Below are 22936 nucleotides of genomic sequence, written 5' to 3'. Positions count from 1 at the left end.
GCAGGACACCTACATTAACCTTGCCTGCCGGAAATTAAACAAAGGAAGAAGTGTAGTGTAATTTTTGTTGTCGCAGTTTGATGACGACGTAGTGAACCTTAGTGACCGTGAGCTGTTTGACATGTTGGACGGAAAGGAAGCGTGCTGACAACAAAAATGATGAATTTAGCCGCTTTAGTGAACAGCCTCAGATGCTCTTTGCTACACATTGAAAGCAGACTTCTGCAGACGGCCGGACTAGAAAGACAATTGGGTGAGTTTACTGACTGGACCTCAGGACTGCAGCTAACGTTAGCCTACTGCTAATCATGGTAACAAGCTCTGTCCGTGACACACTGCGCATGCTGAACTGAATGGCTTGAGCTGCAAGTGAAAAGCAGACCTGTTACAATGTGTTTCCTGTTCAGTTCCAGCGCTGGCAGTGAGTGGCCCCAGCATCCTGCCTCAGCTCGACGGGGAGCGTGAACCGGAGGAGCAGCAGAGCCCAGAGCAGCCTCCTGGCCTCCTAGACAGCATCCTGTGGATGGCAGCACCCAAGAAGAGACGCACTATAGAGATCAACCGCACCAGGCGGAGATCTGACACCAAACTTATAAAAGTCAAGGTACATTTTGGATCCTCTCAAATTTTCGTTTCACCCCGAAACCCAGCTATAACACATTGTTGTCTTACTTCGAAAGCTTTCTAGTGTCTGTACTGATTGGGAGTGTTTGGAGATATCAGCTGTAACTCATTCCTGTACATTTAAAGCTCAATAGCATTCGGTTTGTGTTTATTTATTATATTTATTTTGATACCACTACTAATGGGACTTCTAATAGCATGCATATACATAACAGATTATATGTGAAGAATCTTCTCTGTCAACAAAGAAGATACCTACAATTGTTAACAACTGTTGTGTTTAGGATCACCTGTTGTTTAATTTAACTGACTTATTTAAATGTTGTTCAATTCATATTTAGTACAGGGAATGAGTTCTTAATATTACTCTGTAATAATTGTGCTCAGCATCAGATGAACCACTTAATGAGTCCTTAGGACTCAGATCAGTTCAGAAAGTCTAATCAGCACACTGTTGTGAGCAGTTTAATTGAGAACTGCTTTGTACTGAAGTTGTTCATGAATTCATGTCTCAGCCTGCAAAGAAAAAAACTGTTGAGAACAAGGGTTCACACATTTCTTAGATTCACTGATGATATTGCACATTTGAAATTCTGTATAATTGTTTTTTTTCAGTGTACAAGGCTGATTGACCTCATTTGAAAGTAATCTGACCCTAGTACTTTCATTAACATCTTGCAACAGCACCAAGATGAGTAAATGTTAATATCTCCAGTAGAGGCAGGTCGTTTTTACCGGTTGATAGTAGCTGCTCGTTAGCTGATTACACATGCTATTAGCATTGGTTTATATGTTGGCTAATAAGTAACAAGAAATTGCAGTAAAAGAAATCTTGCCATTACATAGTTTGACCCACAGTTTCTCTTTCTCATTCAGAACAACGTTGAGCCGTGTCTGGAGTGTGGCCACTTAAAGCAGAAACACATCATGTGTGGCTTCTGTTACGCTAAGGTGTGCAAGGAGACGTCTAAGATTCGGCAACAGATAAAAGCGATGGAAGGCTGTGAGCTTGGTGCGCCGCCTGTGGAGACTGTCGTCCTCTATGAGGGTGAAGCTCCAAGTGAGCTGGACAAGGACAAGAGGATCGTGGAGAGGCCCAGGAAGAGGCCTGCCTGGTTCAGCTATTGATCCTGAGATATTAATGCTGTTTGTGATGCATACCTTGAGTTTGACAAACACTGATTCTTGATGTACTAATATCTGAGAACATACTGTACTATATTATTTTATGTGTGAGTTCAGAGCTCACACAGCCAGGACTGTTTTAGTTGTCTTTTTTTTCAAGTGTTAGTCACATTCTCGACTTTGATACATTTACTGTATATTTGAATGTCTCGCATTAAATTCAAAAATATAATTAATAAATAAACAATAATACAGCCATGCAATTTTCAGGGCAAACATTGCATTAGTTAAATAATTATTTCTTTCAGTTGAAGGCGAATGATACAGTAAGAAACATATCTTTTATGAACCGCACTCCGAAGTTATTGGTGTTTGCATCCTCTATAACCTTTCATTAGGACTCCAACTTATACCACCCTCTGATTAAAAAGTAGTCGCAAGCTGTTTGACACAAATGTGGTTTTGTGTCAAACAGCTTATCAGTCAAAGATTTAGAACAACATAGAATCTGATGTTTTAAGATTTAAAACATTTAATGTAAAATGTGTGCAAATGATACATGTATAATGTCTTGTATCATTATTCTACATTAAATGACTGGGCCTCCTCGAGATGGAAAACCAGTGGCCCCTTCTTCTAAACTTGAAGACATGCCTGTTTTTGTTTATGAATGTGCGTTTGTGTTGCCACAGCAACGTCCATTAGTCAGGATTCAGCATCAAACTGGAGTCACGTAATACTGGCTCTTGTGTTGCAGGAGGGAACAGACTGTTTTTGCTGGGATGAGTCCAGCATACCTTCCACTGCCTCAGTCACACCATCACACACCCTCTGATACAGTTTCACCCTCAGCTTTGATGACACTTGGTTGCCAGCGTCCTCCTGAGAGCTCAGGGTTTAAAGCGGTCGGTTATCGGTGTCAGATTGAACAGGATATTAAATATTCACATCATCAAATGAGTTTAAGAGCTGTGGAGTAACAACATGTTTTATTAAGTAATTAAAGGTTCAGACATGTAGTGTGGAATCAAATTACTTTGTAAGAAGTAACAGAAGTCCAGCAAGGTCTTTTACCTGCCTCCCAAACTTTTTGTCTACATCTATCACAACTGACATATATAGATACTGGAAGAACATCTGTTAAACTCTGAACTCTCATCGTCCATCTATCTCATTATTCTACATTCACAGAGAGTATGGAACAATGAGACGTAAATCCTTCACAAATCAAGTCGAAGGTGCCAGAGAACTTTTCTACAACTCAGTCAGTCACAAATGTGAATTTTGCAGTCTGTAGTCTGTGAGTCCAAGGAACAGACGTATCCTTGGATTAATGAGTCAGGGATTTCATTGGCCTCAGCTGTTTCCTTCCTGCAACATTCGGTCTATGTGAGAGACATCCGAGGATTTGGAGGATATTTTGATCTGATGGGATGAACCCTGGATCCATTTCCTTTGAGCAGACTAGTCATTTCATAATTCTGTCAACACACGCACACACTTATAGTGTGGATGTAAACAGATGACTTTTTATCCACAGGTGCATGTAGTGTTGGAATGTAACTACTTTAGTACATTTACTCAATAACTGTACTTAAGTAAAATTTGACATTACTTTATTTGAGTAATTCCATTTTATGCTACTTTATACTATATATAAGTCTCAGAGGTAAATATTGTATTTTTAACTCCACTACATTTATGTGACAGATTTAGTTACTAGTTACTTTGTAGATTTAGATCAAGGGATGATGTATTAGTATAGGTTAAGCAACTCTGCAGGACATAAAGTAATTCAGATGAATTCCAGCTTTACCAACTGCACTACTAAAGTGATGAATACATTAATGCATCACTAATTACAATGCAGTAATATTAATATAAAAATTATTTCTGAAATGGGAGATTCGGCATAATGAGGACTTTTACTTTGGTAAAAATGTAATTGTAAAGGAGTATTTCTACACTTTAGTATTTTTACTTCGAGTTCAATAAATAAAATAAATGGAGTTTCATCTGGTTGACTCACGTCATGGAAAGAGCAAACGCTCATTTTCAAATGAAAACCAATCTTCAGGATGCCTGGAGTGAGGACATTCACTACATTCACTACAAAGTGATCCAGAGGAGTAAAAATAGAAACAAGGCTGGATATTTAAGACATTGCCAAACACACTCACATCTCAGACTACTTGGTAGACACAGAGGTACACACTTTGATGATGACACAAGATTTGATCGCTTCGTTGTATCTGTCTCCCTTGAGTTTTATGCTTGTCAGGTCAGACAGGAGTGAGTGAAAGAGGACTTTTGTTACATAGAAGTTACTGACATTCACGCTCTTGACACAGCATGCATTGTGTGAGCAGAGGAGGATGCTACCTGGTGAACTCTTGCTGTGACATTCAGGAGGAGAACCAGTGGAAGAAGGAGAGCTACCAAGCATGTTGGCTGAGCCTGGTCCTTGAAACAAGACCACAATACAAGTAGGTTGTTCCCCCGAAAATGTATTTATTCTAGATTAAGTTTTGTATGAATCTGTGCAAAACACAGATTCATATTCTCTATTATGTTAATGTGAACTTTGTCGAGTATTTGTAAATTTATGCGGTGTAGTGCTCAGTGTGTTGTGACGATCAGCAGGATAGAGGGTAAAGGACAACAGAGCAGCCCATGTACTTGTTATGCTTGTACTGTAAACACATGACATGGAGAAGCTGTATGTTGACCTTGAATCCACACTGATTCAGTGACTGATTCACATACAGTAGGGCTGCTGCACTGCCTTTGTGCCCAATTATTGCCCAAAATATTGAACCAATGTCCACTACAAGGGACATGTTATAAAACATAAATAAATAATATTATTGAAATGTTAAAGTATCAAAATGCTCAATCCTTGGAGAAATGCACAAAGGCCGTATTCACAAACTGTGTTTTTTAACATTAAACATGTTCTAGTAGAAATTCAAAACACAAATATGAACCTTAAATTGACAATAATAAGTCTCCTTTTTTATATATATACATATATATATATATAAAACTTTTTTTTCTTCCAGGTCTCATATGTAATGTGTCTCCTAGAGTAATTCAGTTTGGATTTACCCATATTGTCCATAAGCTATTCAAACGAATTTGAAAGAAATATGATGATCCAGCACCACTCTACTTTAGTAATACAGAGTAGATTAAAAATCATTTATCTGGTGTGTAATGTGTTCCAGGCTGACTCTATCAGAGACAGACAGCGTTCGTAGAGAGAGTTACAAGCAGCAACAGGTGATCCACTTCATGGTGGAGAGGAGTCCCAGCCAGACGCTGAGGCTGAGCAGCAGCAACAGCAGAGGCATGACAGAGCACCAGCTTCCCGTATCCAACACCATACATCATGCCACAACGGAACTAAAGCCGGTCGTACAAGAGAAGAATAATGGAGTGGATAAACAGGAAGGGACTGCTTTCACCCAGGACCTCAGCAAGCCAATCAGAGAGAACTTCAGAGCCTCAAGCCTGATGTCCTCACCGAGGGAAATCTCTCATCGGGTGCAGAGGAGGGAGTGAAGCGAGGAGGTGGAAGGCATTTAAAAGTTCAGAAAATATAACATAGCCTTTGTTATTGTAATGTACATACAGTACTGGTGTTAATAAATTAATGTGTACTCCTAAATTGTATTAACTTTCTTAACAGTGACTTTTGGAGAAAAAAAAGTTAAACATTTTGATGAATTGAAACCTCCTAGACATCTCATCTGCTAAGTACCTTCATATTTTTAGTTTCCTTCAAACTAAAGACCTGAACAAAGCAAAAAATACTATTTTATTGTTCTTCTGAGGAGTGTCAACTTATTTTAGGAGAGATTCACAGTACTTCTAATTGAGTTAGAAAATTATTATCTTCAAAAAGGTTGCTGAATTGATTAACCATGTGCAAAACATTTAATGATATTGTAGATATGAACACATTCTGACAGATTCTCTACAATGATTGTAGACTATGTTCGTCATTGTCAGTGATTTCCATGGCTAACAAAGCTTCATGAAACAAAGTCTGGAACCTGATTTATTTTAGTCTCTTGTTGCACTGTTTGATGGCAAACACTAAGTTTGTTTTCCATGTTTAGTTGAAGAGCTTTGATTACACCAGTAATATTAGGTTGTATTGTAATATTAAGTTAAATGACTATGAGTGGGTGAGAGACATTAGTGCAATCCCCTGATACACCAACACCAAAAGTTTAGGACTTGGGGAATTATTTTGGACATGTCTGTCTTTCTAAACAGTGACTTTGTCCCTCAGCTTCAAACAGCAGTACATTTAATTCATGCTCTGCTTAGATCATAGCCATGTGGAGCAAGCTGGGCAGCCTTCGGCCACAGCCAAGTGGAGCGAGCTGGGCCGCCTTCGGCCTCAGCCATGTGAAGCGAGCTGGGCCGCCTTCGGCCTCAGCCATGTGAAGCGAGCTGGGCCGCCTTCGGCCTCAGCCATGTGAAGCGAGCTGGGCCGCCTTCGGCCTCAGCCATGTGAAGCGAGCTGGGCCGCCTTCGGCCTCAGCCAAGTGGAGCGAGCTGGGCCGCCTTCGGCCTCAGCCATGTGAAGCGAGTTGGGCCGCCTTCGGCCTGAGCCATGTGGAGCGAGCTGGAACAGCTAGTGACGTACCAAGAAATCCCCCGTCAATCGGACCGTCTCATTTCGTTGACTACGGAGGACTCGGCCCCCGCAAAACATTTATGTTTTATGGTCTTTTGGTTTTATAACATTTGTATCGTTAGCTATTCGAGCAAGTTGAAACCCAATAATTACATTTAAAAGTATATCCATTTGCCACTACTGCTGGATCGGGGGGCGCCATTTTTCGTCAGAAAATAACTTCTCTGGGCGCACAATGAATCTTAGGATACGTGCGGCCGTGAAGGATACATCTGACGCAGTGTTATTAATTGCGCGGCTCACGAGCCTCCTGCTTATGAATATGGACAGTTGCTAAAAAATAATTTAGATCGCTAAATTGGAGCATTTAAATTGAAGGATACTACGACCAACCTGGCACTTCATACTTGCGTTAGCTTGGCTACTCCCATTAAAAAAAGAAAGGTATGAGCCATACAAGACGAGCATAGGAAAATTCAAGAAAAGTGGACAGGAATTTTTATTTTTCCTCCACGAGTCGAACCCTTCGTGCTTAATATGCAAACAAACCGCTCTGTTTTCAAGCGAAGTCAATTTAGAGCGGCATTTCCAAACTACGCATCCAAAATGCAACCAAACTTGCGCACCTGGAAGGGAAATTAGGAAAAACAAAAATAGAGTAGCTTTCTTCTTCTCTTTCTGGACAACAAAGGCTCATACGACAACTAATACAGCTGAAGACATCTTTTGAGATTGCATGGATTTTGGCTGAAAAAAATAAATGAAACTTTCTCAGACTCAGAAATTGTGAAAGACTGCTTTTTGGCTTCAGCAGAAATATTATTTTAAGCTAATTAAGTTATTATTATTATTATTATTATTATTATTATTATTATTATTATTATTATGGTAATCCTGCTTTTAATGAATGTATTGGTTGACATTGCATATTATATGCTCTAAGTGGGATGATTAATAAACAGACATGCTTTTTATGACTGGTAAAGAAAGTGGCTCTCCCACGTGAACGACCGCCATCTTGGTTGTGTATACCATCCAACATGGCTGATTTCCGGGTTGGAAAATAAGCGTGACGTCACATGGACACGATCAATTGACTTTGTCCTATCAATGTATTACAGGGGTGGGGAACCTCCGGCCTCCGGGCCGTGTACGGCCCGCGAGACCATTTGATCCGGCCCACGAGGTAATTCATAAACACAAGCAAATAAATCCACTACAAAAAAACCCAAAGAAATCCAGACAGCAATAGTGTCGTCCGCGAACTTCAAGAGCTTGACGGACCGGTGACTGGAGGTGCAGCTGTTAGTGTACAGGGAGAAGAGCAGAGGAGGAAGAACGCAGCCTTGGGGGGGGATCCGGTGCTGATGGTCCGGAAGTCAGAGACATGTTTCCCCAGCTTCACGTGCTGTCTCCTGTCAGACAGGAAGTCTGTGATCCACCTGTAGGTGGAGTCAGGCACGCTCAGCTGGAGGTGCTGGAGAATGAAGTGGAGGGTCATGTTGACAGTATCGTCTACAGACCTGTTGGCTCTGTAGGTGAACTGCAGGGGGTCCAGGAGTGGGTCTGTGATGGTTTTGAGGTGGGACAGGACAAGGCGCTCAAAGGACTTCATTACCACAGAGGTCAGGGCGACGGGTCTGTAGTCATTTATTCCTGTGATCCTTGTTGTTTTGGGGACAGGATGATGGTGGAGGCCTTGAAGCATGCTGGCACGTGGCATGTCTCCAGTGAGGTGTTAAAAATGTCTGGAGACAGGGTTTGTCATTGTTGTAACTCACCCTGGTGCGTGATGGTACACAGCTGTCCTCTCAGAAGCTGATGTATGACGTCACAGCCTCTGTGTACTCATCCAGACTGTTGGTAGCAGACCTAAAAACAGCCCAGTCAATGCAGTCCAAACATGCCTGAAGATCCCCCACAGCCTCACTGGTCCACTTCTTTGATGTCCTCACAACAGGTTTACAGACCTTTGGTTTCTGCCTGTATGCAGGAATCAGGTGGACCATGACGTGGTCAGAGTGACCAAGTGCAGCACGGGGGACGGCATGATAAGCACCGCTGATTGTGGTGTAACAGTGATCCAAAATATTCTCTCTGGTCGGGCATAGTGAGGTTAAAAAACTAAAAATCAAGATCAAATTTTAATTGTTTTATTACATATGGTGAAATTGATCTACTGAATCTGTGATAACCAGAAATGGGCATCACATTTGTAAAGTATGTAGTATAGCAGGGGTGGGGAACCTCTGGCCTCCGGGCCGTATACGGCCCGCGAGACCATTTGATCCGGCTCACGAGGTAATTCATAAACACAAGCAAAGAAATCCACTAGAAAAAAACCCAAAGAAATCCAGACAGCAATAGACGGGTGATTGACTGTTTTTCCTGGCCACGGTCAGGGTCCTTGAACACAACACGACTGGAACGTGTCATCACGTGGTCACGTCATGTCAAAAAACTTCAATATTAAACGAGACTGTCATTGACATCAGCGAACGCAGCATGGCGAGAGTAAAACAGAGAAAGCTGGATGTGGAATGTCGCACTTTCCAGGAGAAATGGACGAACGATGATTTCTTTGTGGAACTAAAAGGCCAGTGTGTCTAGTTTGTGCGGACGCGCTTGCGGTGATGAAAAATTATCTCGAACGTCATTACTGCACGAAACATGCTGAACTGCACGAGCTGAAAGGACGAGTGCGTTTGGATAAAGTTAACGCTTTTTGGCGGAGTTTGGCTCAACAAGCAGCTCTCTGTAGAGCGTAACATACTAACATGGAAAGATAGAGGTAGACCACCACGCCAAGAACAGACTGTTGCACCACTGCTGTACAATTATCACTGCCATGTGCAATATTCACTTTATTTTCTATCAACCACTTGGTACTTAAATTATTTTTTATTCTATTTAATTATTGTCTACTGCCTTTTTACTTCATATGTTCTTTTGCTGTGACAAGACACATTTCCCCGTTGTGGGACTAATAAAGGATTTCTGATTTCTGATAAAACAGAAAGATACAGGGATAAAAAAGTTGCTTTTTTGCACAAAAAAAGTTAATGAATGGGCTGCGTCTTAAAAATGTTTGCAGAGCCTGCTGTATTAGATAGTCATTCTTCAGGAAAGAAATCCAGTGGCAGCACCCCCCTGTGGTAAGTCGACAACATCATAAAGGAACCATCGGTGAGCTGATATTATACTTTTGTAAAAGTAGCAGTACTTTTCAGATTCTTAGAAGAAAACAAGAACAGCCTGGAAATTAAGTTCTTAAACCCGGAATTTATTAGGAGAATTTCACAGAGGGGTTAGAGTCATTACATTTGCATTTATGGCATTTTATCCAGCACTTAATCACCAAGTTATGGTCCAAACAAACGTAACAGCATAGAGGCTTAGCAACCTTATAGAAACACTACAGCAGGATGTCCCGGTAGCTCACCCGGTAGCACAGGCGACCCATATATAAAGGCTGAGTCCTTGCCACACCGGTTTGAGTCAGACCTGTGGCCATTTGCTGTATGTTGTTCCCCTTCTCTCTCTCCCCCTTTCACAATCTGCACTTCTCACTATCATAAAGGCATGAAAAGCCCAAAAATATAACTTAAAAGAAATGCTACAGCTTTAGATAATCCTTTCATTACAGGAGTGAAGTGTGAAGTATAGAGGTGCTGTTTGACTAAGTTTGTTGCAGTATTGTGGTCAGGTGTTTCAGTACTGTTGTGTTGTGCTCTAATCCCTTATTTAGATTCACATGCATCTTCAGTGTCCCGTCTCCCTAATAGTTAAAAAGCTCCCATAAACCTGCATTGAAGACTATGAATATAAAAGTAGTGATTATAAACAGACATACTATTCTATTGGCTTTGGGACATGTATCATAGGTGACAACACACATCAGAGTGTAAAGAGAGATGTCAGACATGGAAGGAAACTCCAAGTTATGGACAAAAGTGTTTGTAAAAACTAATTAAGTCCTAAGAATATCATGATGAATATCTCCAACGATAGTCCATGAACATATTAATGCATGGTGACACATAATGTTCCAACATAATAATGTTAGAAATCCTTGTTAATGTGTTAATGATTCCTGGCGGTGTTGCTCAACACAGTAGTGTTTTTTTGGGGGTTTTCCTGATGACTCTTGCAGCAGCAAAGATATGTGTAATATCACATCACGGTAGTTAATTGGAGCATTAAATTCATACTTAAGGTGGACAAACAAATATTTCCAGATCTACAATATATGCACCGAGCAGTAATTCATGGCACTCAGAGAATGTGAGTTAAATTGACACAATTGTTAAAATGTAAATGTAAAATTTTGCTAAATGGAAAATAAATACATCTCTCTGTCTCTAACATTAGTTGTGCATCCAATATGGATATCATCTTAATCCTAGTGCATTTGAATCATTATGCATTTTTACAGTTAATTTAAAGTGCACAAGTCTTAATTGGGGCTTCTGAAATGATGGTAATATTGTAATTCCGCATGCTCAAACCTGACAAAAATATTCCTTCTTTTTCAAAACTCTGAGATCAAGGGAGGACCCTTCAGATGTTGAACATTATCTTGTTGGAGTTACCTTTTGTGTGTTTCCATAACATCCCTATCAAGAAATGATAATTACACAATAATACATGCATTTTCTATTCCTGATCCACAAATAAAACTACCAGTGTTCATCACTTTGTGTGAGACTGGATTTTTCCTCCTAAAATGGCTTCTTCAGCTCTCTTGTGTTTCTGGTAAGTGACCTGCAGCTGCCAGTACTTGAGGTACACCCACATGAGGCTTCCATTCTTCCTCTTGTTCATGTTTAGCAGGTCCGCACAGTGCTTATCTCTCTTAAAAACATCCTTCAGATCAGACTCTAGATCCAGCTCCGCCCCGATGGGGTCTTTGACGACCTTAAGCAGCATGTTCTTCTCTATCTCAAGCCGCTGTGCTCGAGGTTGGATGAGGGAACAGTAGGCATTCTGGCGCTCCAACAGCTGACCCTCCAGCTCCTTCAGAGTAGTGGTGGCTCGCAGGTACCAATTGTTCTCTCGTTCCAGGGCGTGATGGAGCACAGCTCCTGCAGCGCCGGACTTTACCAGTCTTTGCTTGTCTTCTTCCAAGCTCTCACGCTCCTTGTAAGGGAGAAAACAGTGTTTTGTTTCATGCAGGTTTGAAGGGAAAGTTGCACAATTTCGAAAATGGATTGCAAGACAAGATTTTACCTGATGTAGAAGTTTCCGTTCTTCCATCAGCTGCTGGCTCTGTGAGACCAGGGCCTGCTTGTAACCGTTGACCCTCTGTTTCTCCTTCTCCAGCTCCAGCTCTAGTGTAGCCGCTGCCCTGCGCCTCTCTGTCAGTGTCTCCCGGTACCGTGCCTCCATCTCGCTTTTTATTGTGGAAACATCCTTGTCATACTGGGCTTTGACCTCCTGGATCTCCCTCTGAGACTCCCTGGTCCAGATCCAACCTGAAGGCATAGTGGGAGTTGAGACATTTATTTTTAATCTATGAGATAAATTGCAACAATGTTAAACTCAAGCACATTTTTGTCAATCAACTGAATTCTCTGAATCCCATACTGATTTCAGCAACAGTCTTGTAATGCCTGCTTGTGTCAGTTAACATTGCGATCACCTAAGAATTAAAAATGACCAACCATTTGAAAGATAGTCATAGGAGCATAACATTGTAGTCCCTAACAACAACATACAATGGCTTTAATAGATCAGATATTAAACGCAGGAATTGTCACTTTCTGTTTGCCACATTGACCACTCATATTGATAATTTATCATTTGGAAGAAGTAGAGTATATTTTAATATGTCTACCTATCAATGTCATTTGGAAATCTCATTAAAAAAAGACACTGTCACAGTGAGATGTATATTGTACATTTTGTACACTTCCCAGAGAGTTAGGTTCTAATATGACAAATTAAAGGGAAAAAAACCTCTATGCAATTCACAGGTAAAGTGTGGATCAAATTTAAGCAGCCAAGTAAGAGCGCATTCATTAACTATACATTACATAGTTCAAATGTTGTTCTCCTATGTCTGTTACCTCACCACAGACACACTCCTGGACACCTCTTTGTGTAACTTACGAAATGCAGCCAGTCCCAGCATAGGGACCAGCAGGGCGTAGTTCCATTGGTTGCCATCAGCGGCCCCCGCTCCCCTTCCTCTGGGGTCTGGTTGAATGTTCCATCTGGGGGGGTCATTCAAGTTGTTCATGGGGGCTGCTGTCACACAAACGGAGACCAAAACATCAGACTTATTTGAATTTACATTACAATAAATGTTTACATTTTGCAACACAGACTGAAAGGTGCTCCTGAAGTAGCAGTGTCTTTTTCAATAAAACACTGACAGGACAGTAATCACCTACCAGTAGCTACATATTAGCAACAAAGGTGGTTTACAACACTAATTTATCAATAAACATTGAAGGTCCGAGGATCCATAGAATGTGTAGCTAGTAATGCCCTATTTTAAAACGTTAACATGTCTGGGCAGTATGTGTGGCATTGGTGAAATGCTGTTTCAACTAAGCACTAGATGTGAAAGTTCGTTAGCAATTAGCTTGCAAAACACTGCCGACAGGCAATAACAATACCAGTCTGACAAGACTTGGAAGTTTGACATCCCAGCTAACCACAAACAAGGCTAGCTATGAGCTAACATGCGGGCTAACATTTAACCTGCAGGCTAATGTTTGCTAGAGTATTTAATACAAACATAATACGGGACATAATAGTTCTGTAAGTCCAACTACAAGTCAGCATACGCCAGTTAAATATACGGTGCTGTGGCTCACCTTGAATGATAAGTCTAGGTCACTTATACATTTGTTCTTGCACACCCAAGCCAGCCTGCTTACACAAGTTTGCGCTTTAGCAGTCCATCTATACCGACTGGGGGTATTTCGTGGAAAGTTACTTGTATAAAGATCTCATTAGATGTTAAGTTTAAACTCTGTTTTTATTTATTTGGATGGCATGCAGTATATACGTACTGTTCTTTCAGTTGAATCACGATAATAATGGTGTTTAAAGGATAACCATTCGGGGTAACATAAGAGATACCCCCGTTTTTGAAGAGTGGTTTGGTCCATTGCTACGGAATATCTTATCCTCCGCCGTAGCTCAGAATCCTTCAACTGACAACATGGCGAGTGTTCGTGCTGCCTCCCGTCTCCTCTCAAAGAGGGTATTATCTAAAACAAAATCAGTGAGTAGTAGCAGTTGGATACTAAATCTTTCATATATCTACATGTGCTCTGTCTATGTGTGTTAATTGTTGTTTTTACGCTAAAAGGAACAATTCTGCTGCACTTTCAGCTTTCGTAACCGTCAGATTCCCATTTGCGTAACCTGTGTTATGTAGCTTAGGGTGTTTCAATGTGACTCCATGAAGAAAAGCTATTATGCGAGTCCAACCAAATGTTACATGTAACTGTACCATTTCTATTTGTTTCACATTATACATAGATAGCAATGTTTTGAGTAAACTGTCAACATAACTCTGGTATTCTAACATGTTTGTATAAGTTACTGTTACTTAAGTTGCCCTTGTGGAAAACAGTTCTTGCTAACGTTAGCTCGCAAAATGTTACAAGATACAATTCAAAGATCTTTAAAAGCAACTGTAGACTATAAGTCATATTTCAATGAAATCATTGTTAATTAAAAACTATTAAGTGAAAAGTGCGCTATAAAATGTAAGTGATAAATGATCTTATAAAGTGATAAAATATATTAATGTTGTTTTATGGATTGTTGTTGACGTGTTATTAGCAATATAAAGCTGCATTTAATATGGGGATAAACATAGCAGTATATGCTTATTAGAAAAGTATGTTTTCTAAAGGCAAGCAGCCATCAGTATATGGTTAATGTTGCAATTGTGCTGCTTTTGTTTGATTTCTTCACTGATATCAATCGTCTTTTCTTCCAGGTCCCTGCTGCTGCAGTCCAGGGATCCAGGGACTTTCACTTCTCCATCTATGGCAAGAAGAATAATGCCAAAGTATCAGATGCAGTGAGTTATATATTTGCTCTTTTATTTTGATCAGCATTTAATATAGTTATTAGTGTGGATGCATGATGAGGTGTATTGTACATAGAAATGTGAGTCTGTAAGTACTAATGTCAATAACAAACTGGTTTTGAACTATGCATACTCAAAGAACGTCCTGACTATAGTGATTTCTACAATCTGCACGCTGCTCTTTTTGTATGTTTTATGGTAACTTCTCTTCTTCATTGTTTTCAGATTTCTACTCAGTACCCAGTAGTAGATCATGAGTTTGATGCTGTGGTGGTAGGAGCTGGAGGAGCAGGACTTAGGGCAGCTTTTGGGCTGTCCGAGGCTGGCTTCAACACCGCCTGCGTCACCAAGCTCTTCCCCACCAGGTCTCACACTGTCGCTGCACAGGTATAATAACACACTTTTTGTGTTCATTGAGGATATATATTACATTGTATGTTCTTCTGCAGAATTACAGTAGGCTCGAATGCTTCTGTATTGATCAGACTGGTATTTAACTAACTCACAATGCAGATGTGTTCTGCAAATCTAAAGCGTCATATACCGGTAAGTATAATCATGAAATTCAATTCAATTTAAAAAAAAAAAAACATTGACCTGGTTCACAGGGTGGGATTAATGCAGCTCTGGGGAACATGGAGGAGGATGACTGGAGGTGGCATTTTTATGACACAGTGAAGGGATCTGATTGGCTGGGAGACCAGGACGCTATCCACTACATGACAGAGCAGGCCCCTGCAGCCGTAGTGGAGGTAAGTTCTCACACATGCACATCAGTGGTTATGTTAGCTGACAATCACTGGCTTTTTGACATTAAAGGAGGAAATAAAGAGTCTATGTTCTAGAATATACGAAATGCAATTTAGGGAGAAACTAAATTGCCCCATTTATTGTCTTTAGTACTGATAGAAATAAGACTTATTAAAACAAAATCTAATACTAAATTAGAATTATTATATCACATTTACGCACCCCACTAAACCTCTAGCACTCTGTAGATGTATGATAATGCACACAACAGTTGTGCTGATTAGGTCTTATTTAATGTTATCTTATTTTTGCATCACACCATCACAATGACTCTCTCCACATGCATATATGACGTAACAGCCAATCTCATCCTCACGTTTCTGTGGCTCTTTTTTAGCTGGAGAACTTTGGCATGCCCTTCAGCCGCACTGACGATGGGAAGATCTACCAGAGGGCATTCGGAGGTCAGAGTCTCAAGTATGGAAAAGGAGGACAGGCCCATCGCTGCTGCTGTGTAGCAGACAGGACAGGACACTCACTTCTGCATACACTTTATGGACGGGTAAGGCCACACACTTGTTTATACCCGTTTTACCACTCCATGTACATTCCACATGCATAAAGTACCATGGAATACCATTTAACTGCAGTTCATGAATCTGTCTTCTGTTCAGTCGCTTCGTTACGACACCAGTTACTTTGTGGAGTACTTTGCCCTGGACCTGCTGATGGAAAACGGCGAGTGTAAAGGAGTGATCGCTCTCTGCATGGAGGACGGATCTATTCATCGCTTCAGAGCCCAGAATACTGTTATTGCCACTGGGTAGGTATCACACTCACTGTTCCACTTACTAGTTGACACTTTCTTTTACATTTAAGTTTAGAGCATTGATATGAGACACGTTTTTTTAAATGAGTTAAATCTTTCCTTCCAGGGGTTACGGAAGAACCTATTTCAGCTGCACATCTGCCCACACTAGTACTGGAGATGGAAATGCAATGGTGACCAGAGCTGGCCTGCCCTGCCAGGATTTGGAGTTTGTACAGTTCCATCCCACTGGTGAGAAAAAATCAACTTGTTCTTAATATAAAGAGAGGAATCTCATTTTGAAAGGCAGTCTCTGGAAAGCTCCACAACAGCTACCTGCAGACTTAAACGACACGTCTAAGTTATTTATTGAAATTTTTAGCTTGTAAAAGTTTTCTATCAATGACTGTTCAAAGTCCAATATTTTATTGTCTAGCTGTCAAGGTGTAGACTGTATAAATAGTGTCAACTGGGTCTCAGTCTGTTTGTCTTTTTGTGTTGCTGTTATTGCCATCGTCTGTTTCTCTTCGAGTTTTAACTTTACTACAGACAAATGAAGAGATACTGAGAGATGTAAGCAGCAATGATCTCTGGTGTAATGCTTAGACAACTTGTTGGTCAAGTCTCTGGGAGAATGAATGAAAATAGATTATTTTAGAACTCTTTTTTTATTTCCCTGTTCCCATTCACTTTATGGGTCAATATGATGTGTGGTTGAGGACTTTCCAGTTAATGAGTCGGTCTTGTACATGCATGTATTTAAAATCCCTAATTCTAGGCTAATCCATGAATCTGTCCAGGCTTGGCTGTTTACATTGAGCTCCAACAACTGACCCCACTTACTTAAAGACCAGTGGTCATCTTTATTTTTGTTCCTGCTGGACATTTGACACCAACCTGGTTATGTGTGATGTGGCATGTCGGAGGTCTCAACCAAAGGCTCAGCTGCTGCAGAGTTTAATATATCAAGAATAATTGAACTGTGTCTCTTATTTCAGCAGAATGTGAGTCCTTTTTTTTATTTTTATAAAACATATAAATCTTTGCAGGGATCTACGGAGCTGGTTGTCTGATCACAGAGGGTTGCCGTGGGGAGGGAGGGATCCTGATCAACAGTGAGGGAGAGCGCTTCATGGAGCGCTATGCACCCAACGCTAAAGACCTGGCCTCCAGAGATGTGGTGTCCCGCTCCATGACCATAGAGATCAGAGAGGGCAGGTATGTACAAAGTGTGAGTGTGAGTAGTGTTAATTTAGTCAACTATTTCTTTTATTTATTTAGTCTTAGTCCTGTGTCAAATGTCCTTGTTGTGTTTTGTTTTTAATCATAAAGTCAAGGTCATCCTGTTTTTAGTCCAGATTAAGTTGACTGAAAGTCTGTATTTTAGTCTCATCTTTAGTGAAAGAAAATCATAGCTATTTAGTTCTTTTTTTCTGTTTTTAGTCATTGGATTACATTGAAGATTTCAGTCAATCTAGTCTAGAGTTGAGGGAAGAGGTAATTCCTGCTACACTGTCGTTTACGTGCAATAAAATGTATTTGTGACAACGTTTCGGTCCTTAGACCTTCATCTGGTGAAGGCCCTGTCACACATATCCGTATGAAAGAAACGTATGCCGGCGCATACGAAATATCGGCAATACGTTGATATAAATTAAGGGTAAATTGTGATCGTTTGAAGGACGCAGACGTTACGCCGAACACGCCATACACAGTTCCGTATGGCAGAAACATGTCGCCGTATATGAAAATTAGCTCAAAATTCGTCAGAGTCCAACTTTTCCACAGCGGTGTTGTAGCTGACATATACATAACGTATACATAACAAATTATCATACGTATGTGAAACGTATTGATAGCTTATCACTTACTTATACAAAACGTATCAGAGCGTCTGGCCAACGGAGCTGCAAAAGTGCCATCTAGTTCACGTCATGCTGATGCTGGAGAACGGCTAACATGCTGAGCGCTAGCTGTACTGTAGAAACACGTTTAATAAGTTACTACGTCATCAGGCATAATGTTAACATAGGGTAGGAATAGGTTATCCACTTGTTATCAATAAATTGGCTGTAGGGTTCCCCTCTTCCCTTGAATTCCTCCTACGCACCCGTCTACAAGAAACTGGAGGTGTGCATCGGCCTTCACAGTGAAGTCCATCTAGTCTAGCCAAGATATCACCTCATTTCTTTTCTCCCAGGCCCTGTTTTACTTTAACTTAGGTAAATGAGTTACTCTGAGTCCTCCTGACTTTGCTTACTGTGTGCTGCCGCTGTAGTCCTTATATGGTTTGTGCAGTCTATTGAATTTCTATTGAGATTTTTAGTAAAGTTTTAATTTTTTGATTACATTGTAGTCTTGGTTTTTTTCTCCAATATTGCATGTGGATATAGTCAGTGTTCAGTGACGTCTTGTCATCGTCTCGTAAAAAAAAAACTGTTGTTGTTAAACATATTTATTCGTGATCTGGTTTGTGTGATTTAACTGTGCATCCAAAAATATAATAATCAACGCACACTTTAATCCTTTCTTTCTTTCTTTCTTCCTGTCTGTCTGTCTTTGTTCCTTCAGGGGTGTTGGTCCAGAGAAGGACCACGTGTACCTGCAGCTTCACCACCTGCCTCCCCAGCAGCTGGCCACAAGGCTGCCTGGTATCTCAGAGACGGCCATGATCTTTGCTGGAGTGGACGTCACTAAAGATCCCATCCCTGTCCTGCCCACCGTTCATTACAATATGGGTGGAGTACCCACAAACTACAAGGGACAGGTAGGTAATGTGTGCACAGTCACATCCACAAACATTCCCTCCTCACTGTCTTTCAAGTACTTCACAGACAAAGTGACACACCTTTTTAAATAAAAAATAAAATGTTCCAATCAGGTGATCACTTATACCGACGGAGCGGACAAGGTGGTTCCTGGACTGTATGCCTGCGGTGAGGCGGCATGTGCCAGTGTCCACGGTGCTAACCGGCTAGGCGCTAACTCTTTGTTGGACCTGGTGGTGTTCGGCAGAGCCTGCGCCCTCACCATAGCCGAGGAGCACAAACCTGGTGAGGACCTCTGTTCATGTTATTAGAATTAGATTTTCTTAAAACTAGGGAAGGCAGTTTTCTGGAAAAGGCAAATTTGAAGATGCAGCCCTCATCCGGAAGCTCTCCCCTCTCTGTCCTAATCCCCTCCCACCAGAAGAGGAGGTGCATAAGCACGCTTCATACAGTAACCTGTAAGAGTCATTCATTTAAAATATGATCCCAATCGTGATTGTGATCACGATGCCGTTTGTATTTTCCTTGCAAACTTATGGGATGACATACCATGTTTCGAGGGTCTACATAGACATGAACTTGTATTTGCCGCAGCCATTTTCTCTCCATCTCTGTCACGCTTCACCGGTATTGCCGCGTGTATTATTGCGTCAGGCTGGAATAGCGAGGATTTTCTGATGTTGAATCGGGCTTTCACCATCTGTAGGGACGTGCGCGTACATCTGCATTTGTATAACATTTTACATTTGACAATGGAGCATTATGCTGCAAAAATATCTTTCAGATCAGATCCTTTTTTTCAAGGTAGATGTAAAAAGTCATATTTCTATTACTCATTGAGATGAAGGAAAATCATGTCAATAATTCACCTTCTATTTTGATGTCAAATACTGGCACTACTACAGCGTAATATCTGACCTCCATGGTCCAGTACACATTACCTGCTTGCTTCACGGCTGACTCTGGTGTTTTTGTTTCCTCTTCAGGAGAGAAACTGTCCCCACTGGCGCCCAGTGCAGGAGAAGAGTCTGTGGCCAACCTGGACAAGCTGAGGTACGCCAACGGAAGCCTGAGAACCTCCGAAATCAGGCTCAACATGCAGAAGGTAATGTTTTTGACAAAAGTGTAGATACTGCCATATTTCACTGCTGTATTTCCTTTTATTAAGGCCCACAGAAACTTCTACAGACAAACACAAATCATCTGTCTCTTCCTGCCTTCCCTTACAGACCATGCAGGCCCACGCTGCTGTGTTCCGTACCGGCTCCGTTCTGAAGGAGGGATGTGAAAAGATGGACGCCGTTTACCAGACCTTGGCTGACATCAAGACCTTTGACAGAGGTACTGCACAACTTTCTGCCTCTTTCTGCAAAATATGGTGTCATAGTATTACTCTGTGACATACTGTAAGCGCTAAAATACCTTTTCTTTCCTCTCCTGCAGGCATTGTGTGGAACACAGACCTGGTGGAAAGTTTGGAGCTGCAGAATCTGATGCTGAATGGCGTCCAGACCATCAACTCTGCTGAGCAGAGAAAGGAGAGCAGGGGAGCCCACGCCAGAGAGGATTTCAAGGTCTGTTTTACCATATCTGTGAATATGTGTTTCTTTATCCATTAGTTCTTGCAGTGTTTTCCTTTGTCTATCCATCTTTCTGCCAGTGCTCTCCTGTTCTTTCTTGATTTGCTCTAAACGGACTTTATTTCTTTTTGTATCTGTGCATAATTGCGTGGATTACTTCTCACTGTGTATTGCAGCCAGTCTCTCTTCTGACTTTGTTTTTCTTATTTTTATTCCAGGATCGTATCGATGAGTTCGACTTCGCTAAGCCCCTGCAGGGTCAGGAGAAGAAGCCCTTCGAGCAGCACTGGAGGAAACACACTATGTCCACAGTCGACACTAAGACTGGAAAGGTACAATCCCCCTCAGTGTGTGTTGTGGCGCTTACAGCAGTAATTTAGGCTCCTTTTAGTAACCATTTTTTACTTTAAAGGCCAGCAGAGTAAGTAATATATGCTTTATCTTTTTGTTTTTGTGTAACTACAGGTGACCCTGCAGTACCGCCCTGTTATTGACAACTCTCTGGATGAGCAGGAATGTGCCCACGTCCCTCCTGCCATCCGCTCCTACTAGAAGGACATTCAATTCAATACACTCATTTATCTGCTATTTATCAAGATACTTTTCATGTAATCAAGATGACATTTCAGGAGAAACTATGCTCATAGTTGCACATGTGTATCCATTTCAGAATGGTTAAATACAAAGGTGTCTTTAAACTTCTTCCTTTCGTCTCACCTTCCTGTTCCTCTGTGTGTTTTGCCTTGATTTAATCTGCGTGCAGCAGATATGATTCAGCATGGTTACCTCTCACTCAGTGTGAGCTGATCTTGTATATATTATGAGGCATTCAGAACAAGTGGGTGACTTTGTAGCCTCTAGCTGAAGAACAAAAATATATAGAATAGTTCAAATGTGTTTCACTACTTAAGCGTGGCTTTCTGTGCTGTCATGGCCTTGCAATGCAGTCTTTGATTTTAACTTTTAGTTTTTCGCTTTCTGAAGTAAAGAGATGGTGGAAATGATTGCAATTTTAAATGCACATCTTGCCGACTAGCAGCAAAGAGACGTTTTAAGTATGTAAATATTGCTTAAATGTACAATAAACATGACAAGTTATACTGTATGTACTTGGTGGAGTATGAGATAGTCTTTTTTCACTCATTATGGCCTTCAGTGTTTTTGCTTTTTTTTTTATATGCGAGTGTGGTCCAAATTATAAAGTACATCATCTATCTCATGCTCAGATCATCAGCTGAATTGAGCTTCAGTTATCTATAGTTCGTTTAAGGTTAACCAAATGAAGCAGCTCGACGCGTGTATGTATTTAGACACAATATTGTATCTGTTATATATCTGTTGGAACAATGGCTTCTTTCTACATTTTGGTGTCGCTGAACACTGAGGATAAATTCCAGTCAGTGTCGAACGCAGAACTTTTTAGGTTGCTGATAAGTGTTCATCCGTAGTGGAAGTAGACTTGAAATTCCCACTAACTGGAACATCCCAAATTTTCTGCAACTCCACAAATGACTTTGAAAGATTAAATCGGTTCTGTCACGACGCCATGCTTCTTGTATTAATCGTAGAAAGGGTGACTTAATTTATTTGCCTGTTATTAAAAAGTTCTAAGTAAAAAAACAATATCTGGTACTGACAATTGTACTTATTTTTCACAAGTTCAATAAAGTGTAGACTATGCATAGAAACAAGCTTCTGGTTACTGGCTACCTTTTCTTCATATTCAGACTTTGGGAACATGGAACTATTTTTTTTACTATTACATTTAATGGCTGTATCTCAGAAACTACTAGGAGCACAATCAATTATTGGTATTAAAATAAGTAAATAAAAAATGAACACAAAAGACATTTACACAATGTTAGTGTTTTTCCTTATTTATCAAAAATCCTGACTTGAAAAAAGTGTGATTATTTATTTTTTTCCAGGTGATCTAAAGTCTTGAAATCTGGTATGGAATAACTTTAGACCAATCAGAACAAATGTTGTAGCATTTTTACTTATTTCCTTCCTGTTTTTTTTGTAAAGGAAGAATAGGATTGACAGGCTCCTTTATAGATATTTTTTCTAGAATATAAAGTTTGTTTCTCTCACAGACGATAGTCAAAAGCAGCTCCTTAGAGACACTTTTTTTGTGTTAGGAAGTTTTCTTGCAAACATTTTTAATACATTATTAGTACGTCATACTATTAAACATAAGATGATTAACAAATATAAAGCTGAGGTATGAACACTAGTGTATATATGAGACCTTCATAGATAACTTTAACAATGACTAAATACATTTCAAAATCAATGCAAAACAAATACGCTTAAAAAATTAATTAATAAAAGGGAAATTTATATAGAGGCAAATAAAGAAGCAAATTAAAACAGAAATATTAACTTATGTCACTTTTTTATAAATGAATTAATGTCTACATTTATTTGTGAGGTTATTTTTGTAAATGTAAAAGCATATTAATTTATTGAGTCATTTATTTACTTTTTATTTTAGCAGGTTCAGTCCTCTATACTTATTGATTTATAATAACTTGCAGCTTTATTATGTTCAATGCCGGGTTATGGCCACTA

General features: G+C 40.3%; 4 protein-coding genes across 6 annotated transcripts; 3 read left to right on the top strand and 1 right to left on the bottom strand.

Annotated features, from left to right (window-relative positions):
* Positions 1–59: 59 nt before the first annotated feature.
* On the top strand, positions 60–2472 carry mrpl32 (mitochondrial ribosomal protein L32). Its single transcript, XM_029451497.1, has 3 exons — positions 60–253; positions 408–604; positions 1501–2472. Exons 1-3 carry the CDS (start codon positions 157–159, stop codon positions 1750–1752), a joined length of 546 nt encoding a protein of 181 aa, XP_029307357.1. The 5' UTR covers positions 60–156; the 3' UTR covers positions 1753–2472.
* A 1454-nt stretch (positions 2473–3926) lies between these two features.
* LOC115021452 (telethonin) lies at positions 3927–7119 on the top strand. The gene is made up of 2 exons (XM_029451915.1): positions 3927–4235; positions 4977–7119. Exons 1-2 carry the CDS (start codon positions 4102–4104, stop codon positions 5311–5313), a joined length of 471 nt encoding a protein of 156 aa, XP_029307775.1. The 5' UTR covers positions 3927–4101; the 3' UTR covers positions 5314–7119.
* Positions 7120–10442: 3323 nt separating this feature from the next.
* Positions 10443–13443, bottom strand: LOC115021696 (coiled-coil domain-containing protein 127-like). 3 transcript variants are annotated; one of them, XM_029452295.1, is made up of 4 exons: positions 13225–13443; positions 12512–12649; positions 11630–11874; positions 10443–11539 (listed from the first exon to the last, which is right to left on the bottom strand). In XM_029452295.1, the coding sequence occupies exons 2-4, from the start codon at positions 12639–12641 to the stop codon at positions 11093–11095; spliced, it is 822 nt and encodes a 273-aa protein (XP_029308155.1). In that variant the 5' UTR covers positions 12642–12649; positions 13225–13443; the 3' UTR covers positions 10443–11092. The 3 variants fall into 3 exon arrangements, with proteins under 3 accessions (XP_029308155.1, XP_029308156.1, XP_029308157.1); XM_029452296.1 differs by having other exon boundaries at positions 12512–12646; positions 13225–13285; XM_029452297.1 differs by lacking the exon at positions 13225–13443 and adding an exon at positions 12796–13155.
* Positions 13444–13516: 73 nt separating this feature from the next.
* sdha (succinate dehydrogenase complex, subunit A, flavoprotein (Fp)) lies at positions 13517–22053 on the top strand. Its single transcript, XM_029452294.1, has 15 exons — positions 13517–13637; positions 14364–14447; positions 14682–14843; positions 15065–15208; positions 15604–15768; positions 15881–16029; positions 16142–16266; positions 17064–17232; positions 18586–18781; positions 18896–19067; positions 19769–19887; positions 20012–20123; positions 20226–20356; positions 20581–20694; positions 20828–22053. Exons 1-15 carry the CDS (start codon positions 13575–13577, stop codon positions 20912–20914), a joined length of 1992 nt encoding a protein of 663 aa, XP_029308154.1. The 5' UTR covers positions 13517–13574; the 3' UTR covers positions 20915–22053.
* The last annotated feature ends 883 nt before the right edge of the window (positions 22054–22936 follow it).

Source organism: Cottoperca gobio, chromosome 16 (assembly GCF_900634415.1).
Source record: "Cottoperca gobio chromosome 16, fCotGob3.1, whole genome shotgun sequence".
In the NCBI taxonomy this organism is placed as follows: domain Eukaryota; kingdom Metazoa; phylum Chordata; class Actinopteri; order Perciformes; family Bovichtidae; genus Cottoperca; species Cottoperca gobio.
Note: the sequence above shows the minus strand (reverse complement) of the source record. Positions and strands in the feature narration are given on the sequence as shown.

What these genes read in the sequence shown, in the direction of transcription:
- mrpl32 (XM_029451497.1), top strand. Translation starts at nt 157, where the DNA reads ATGATGAATTTAGCCGCTTTAGTGAACAGCCTCAGATGCTCTTTGCTA. An exon ending in CGGACTAGAAAGACAATTGG is followed by an intron (nt 254 to 407) that starts GTGAGTTTACTG and finishes TTTCCTGTTCAG; the next exon opens with TTCCAGCGCTGGCAGTGAGT. An exon ending in CCAAACTTATAAAAGTCAAG is followed by an intron (nt 605 to 1,500) that starts GTACATTTTGGA and finishes TTTCTCATTCAG; the next exon opens with AACAACGTTGAGCCGTGTCT.
- LOC115021452 (XM_029451915.1), top strand. Translation starts at nt 4,102, where the DNA reads ATGCATTGTGTGAGCAGAGGAGGATGCTACCTGGTGAACTCTTGCTGT. An exon ending in GAAACAAGACCACAATACAA is followed by an intron (nt 4,236 to 4,976) that starts GTAGGTTGTTCC and finishes AATGTGTTCCAG; the next exon opens with GCTGACTCTATCAGAGACAG.
- LOC115021696 (XM_029452295.1), bottom strand. Translation starts at nt 12,641, where the DNA reads ATGAACAACTTGAATGACCCCCCCAGATGGAACATTCAACCAGACCCC. An exon ending in GCTGGGACTGGCTGCATTTC is followed by an intron (nt 11,875 to 12,511) that starts GTAAGTTACACA and finishes CTATGCCTTCAG; the next exon opens with GTTGGATCTGGACCAGGGAG. An exon ending in AACGGAAACTTCTACATCAG is followed by an intron (nt 11,540 to 11,629) that starts GTAAAATCTTGT and finishes CTCCCTTACAAG; the next exon opens with GAGCGTGAGAGCTTGGAAGA.
- sdha (XM_029452294.1), top strand. Translation starts at nt 13,575, where the DNA reads ATGGCGAGTGTTCGTGCTGCCTCCCGTCTCCTCTCAAAGAGGGTATTA. An exon ending in ATGCCAAAGTATCAGATGCA is followed by an intron (nt 14,448 to 14,681) that starts GTGAGTTATATA and finishes CATTGTTTTCAG; the next exon opens with ATTTCTACTCAGTACCCAGT. An exon ending in AGCCGAGGAGCACAAACCTG is followed by an intron (nt 19,068 to 19,768) that starts GTGAGGACCTCT and finishes TTTCCTCTTCAG; the next exon opens with GAGAGAAACTGTCCCCACTG.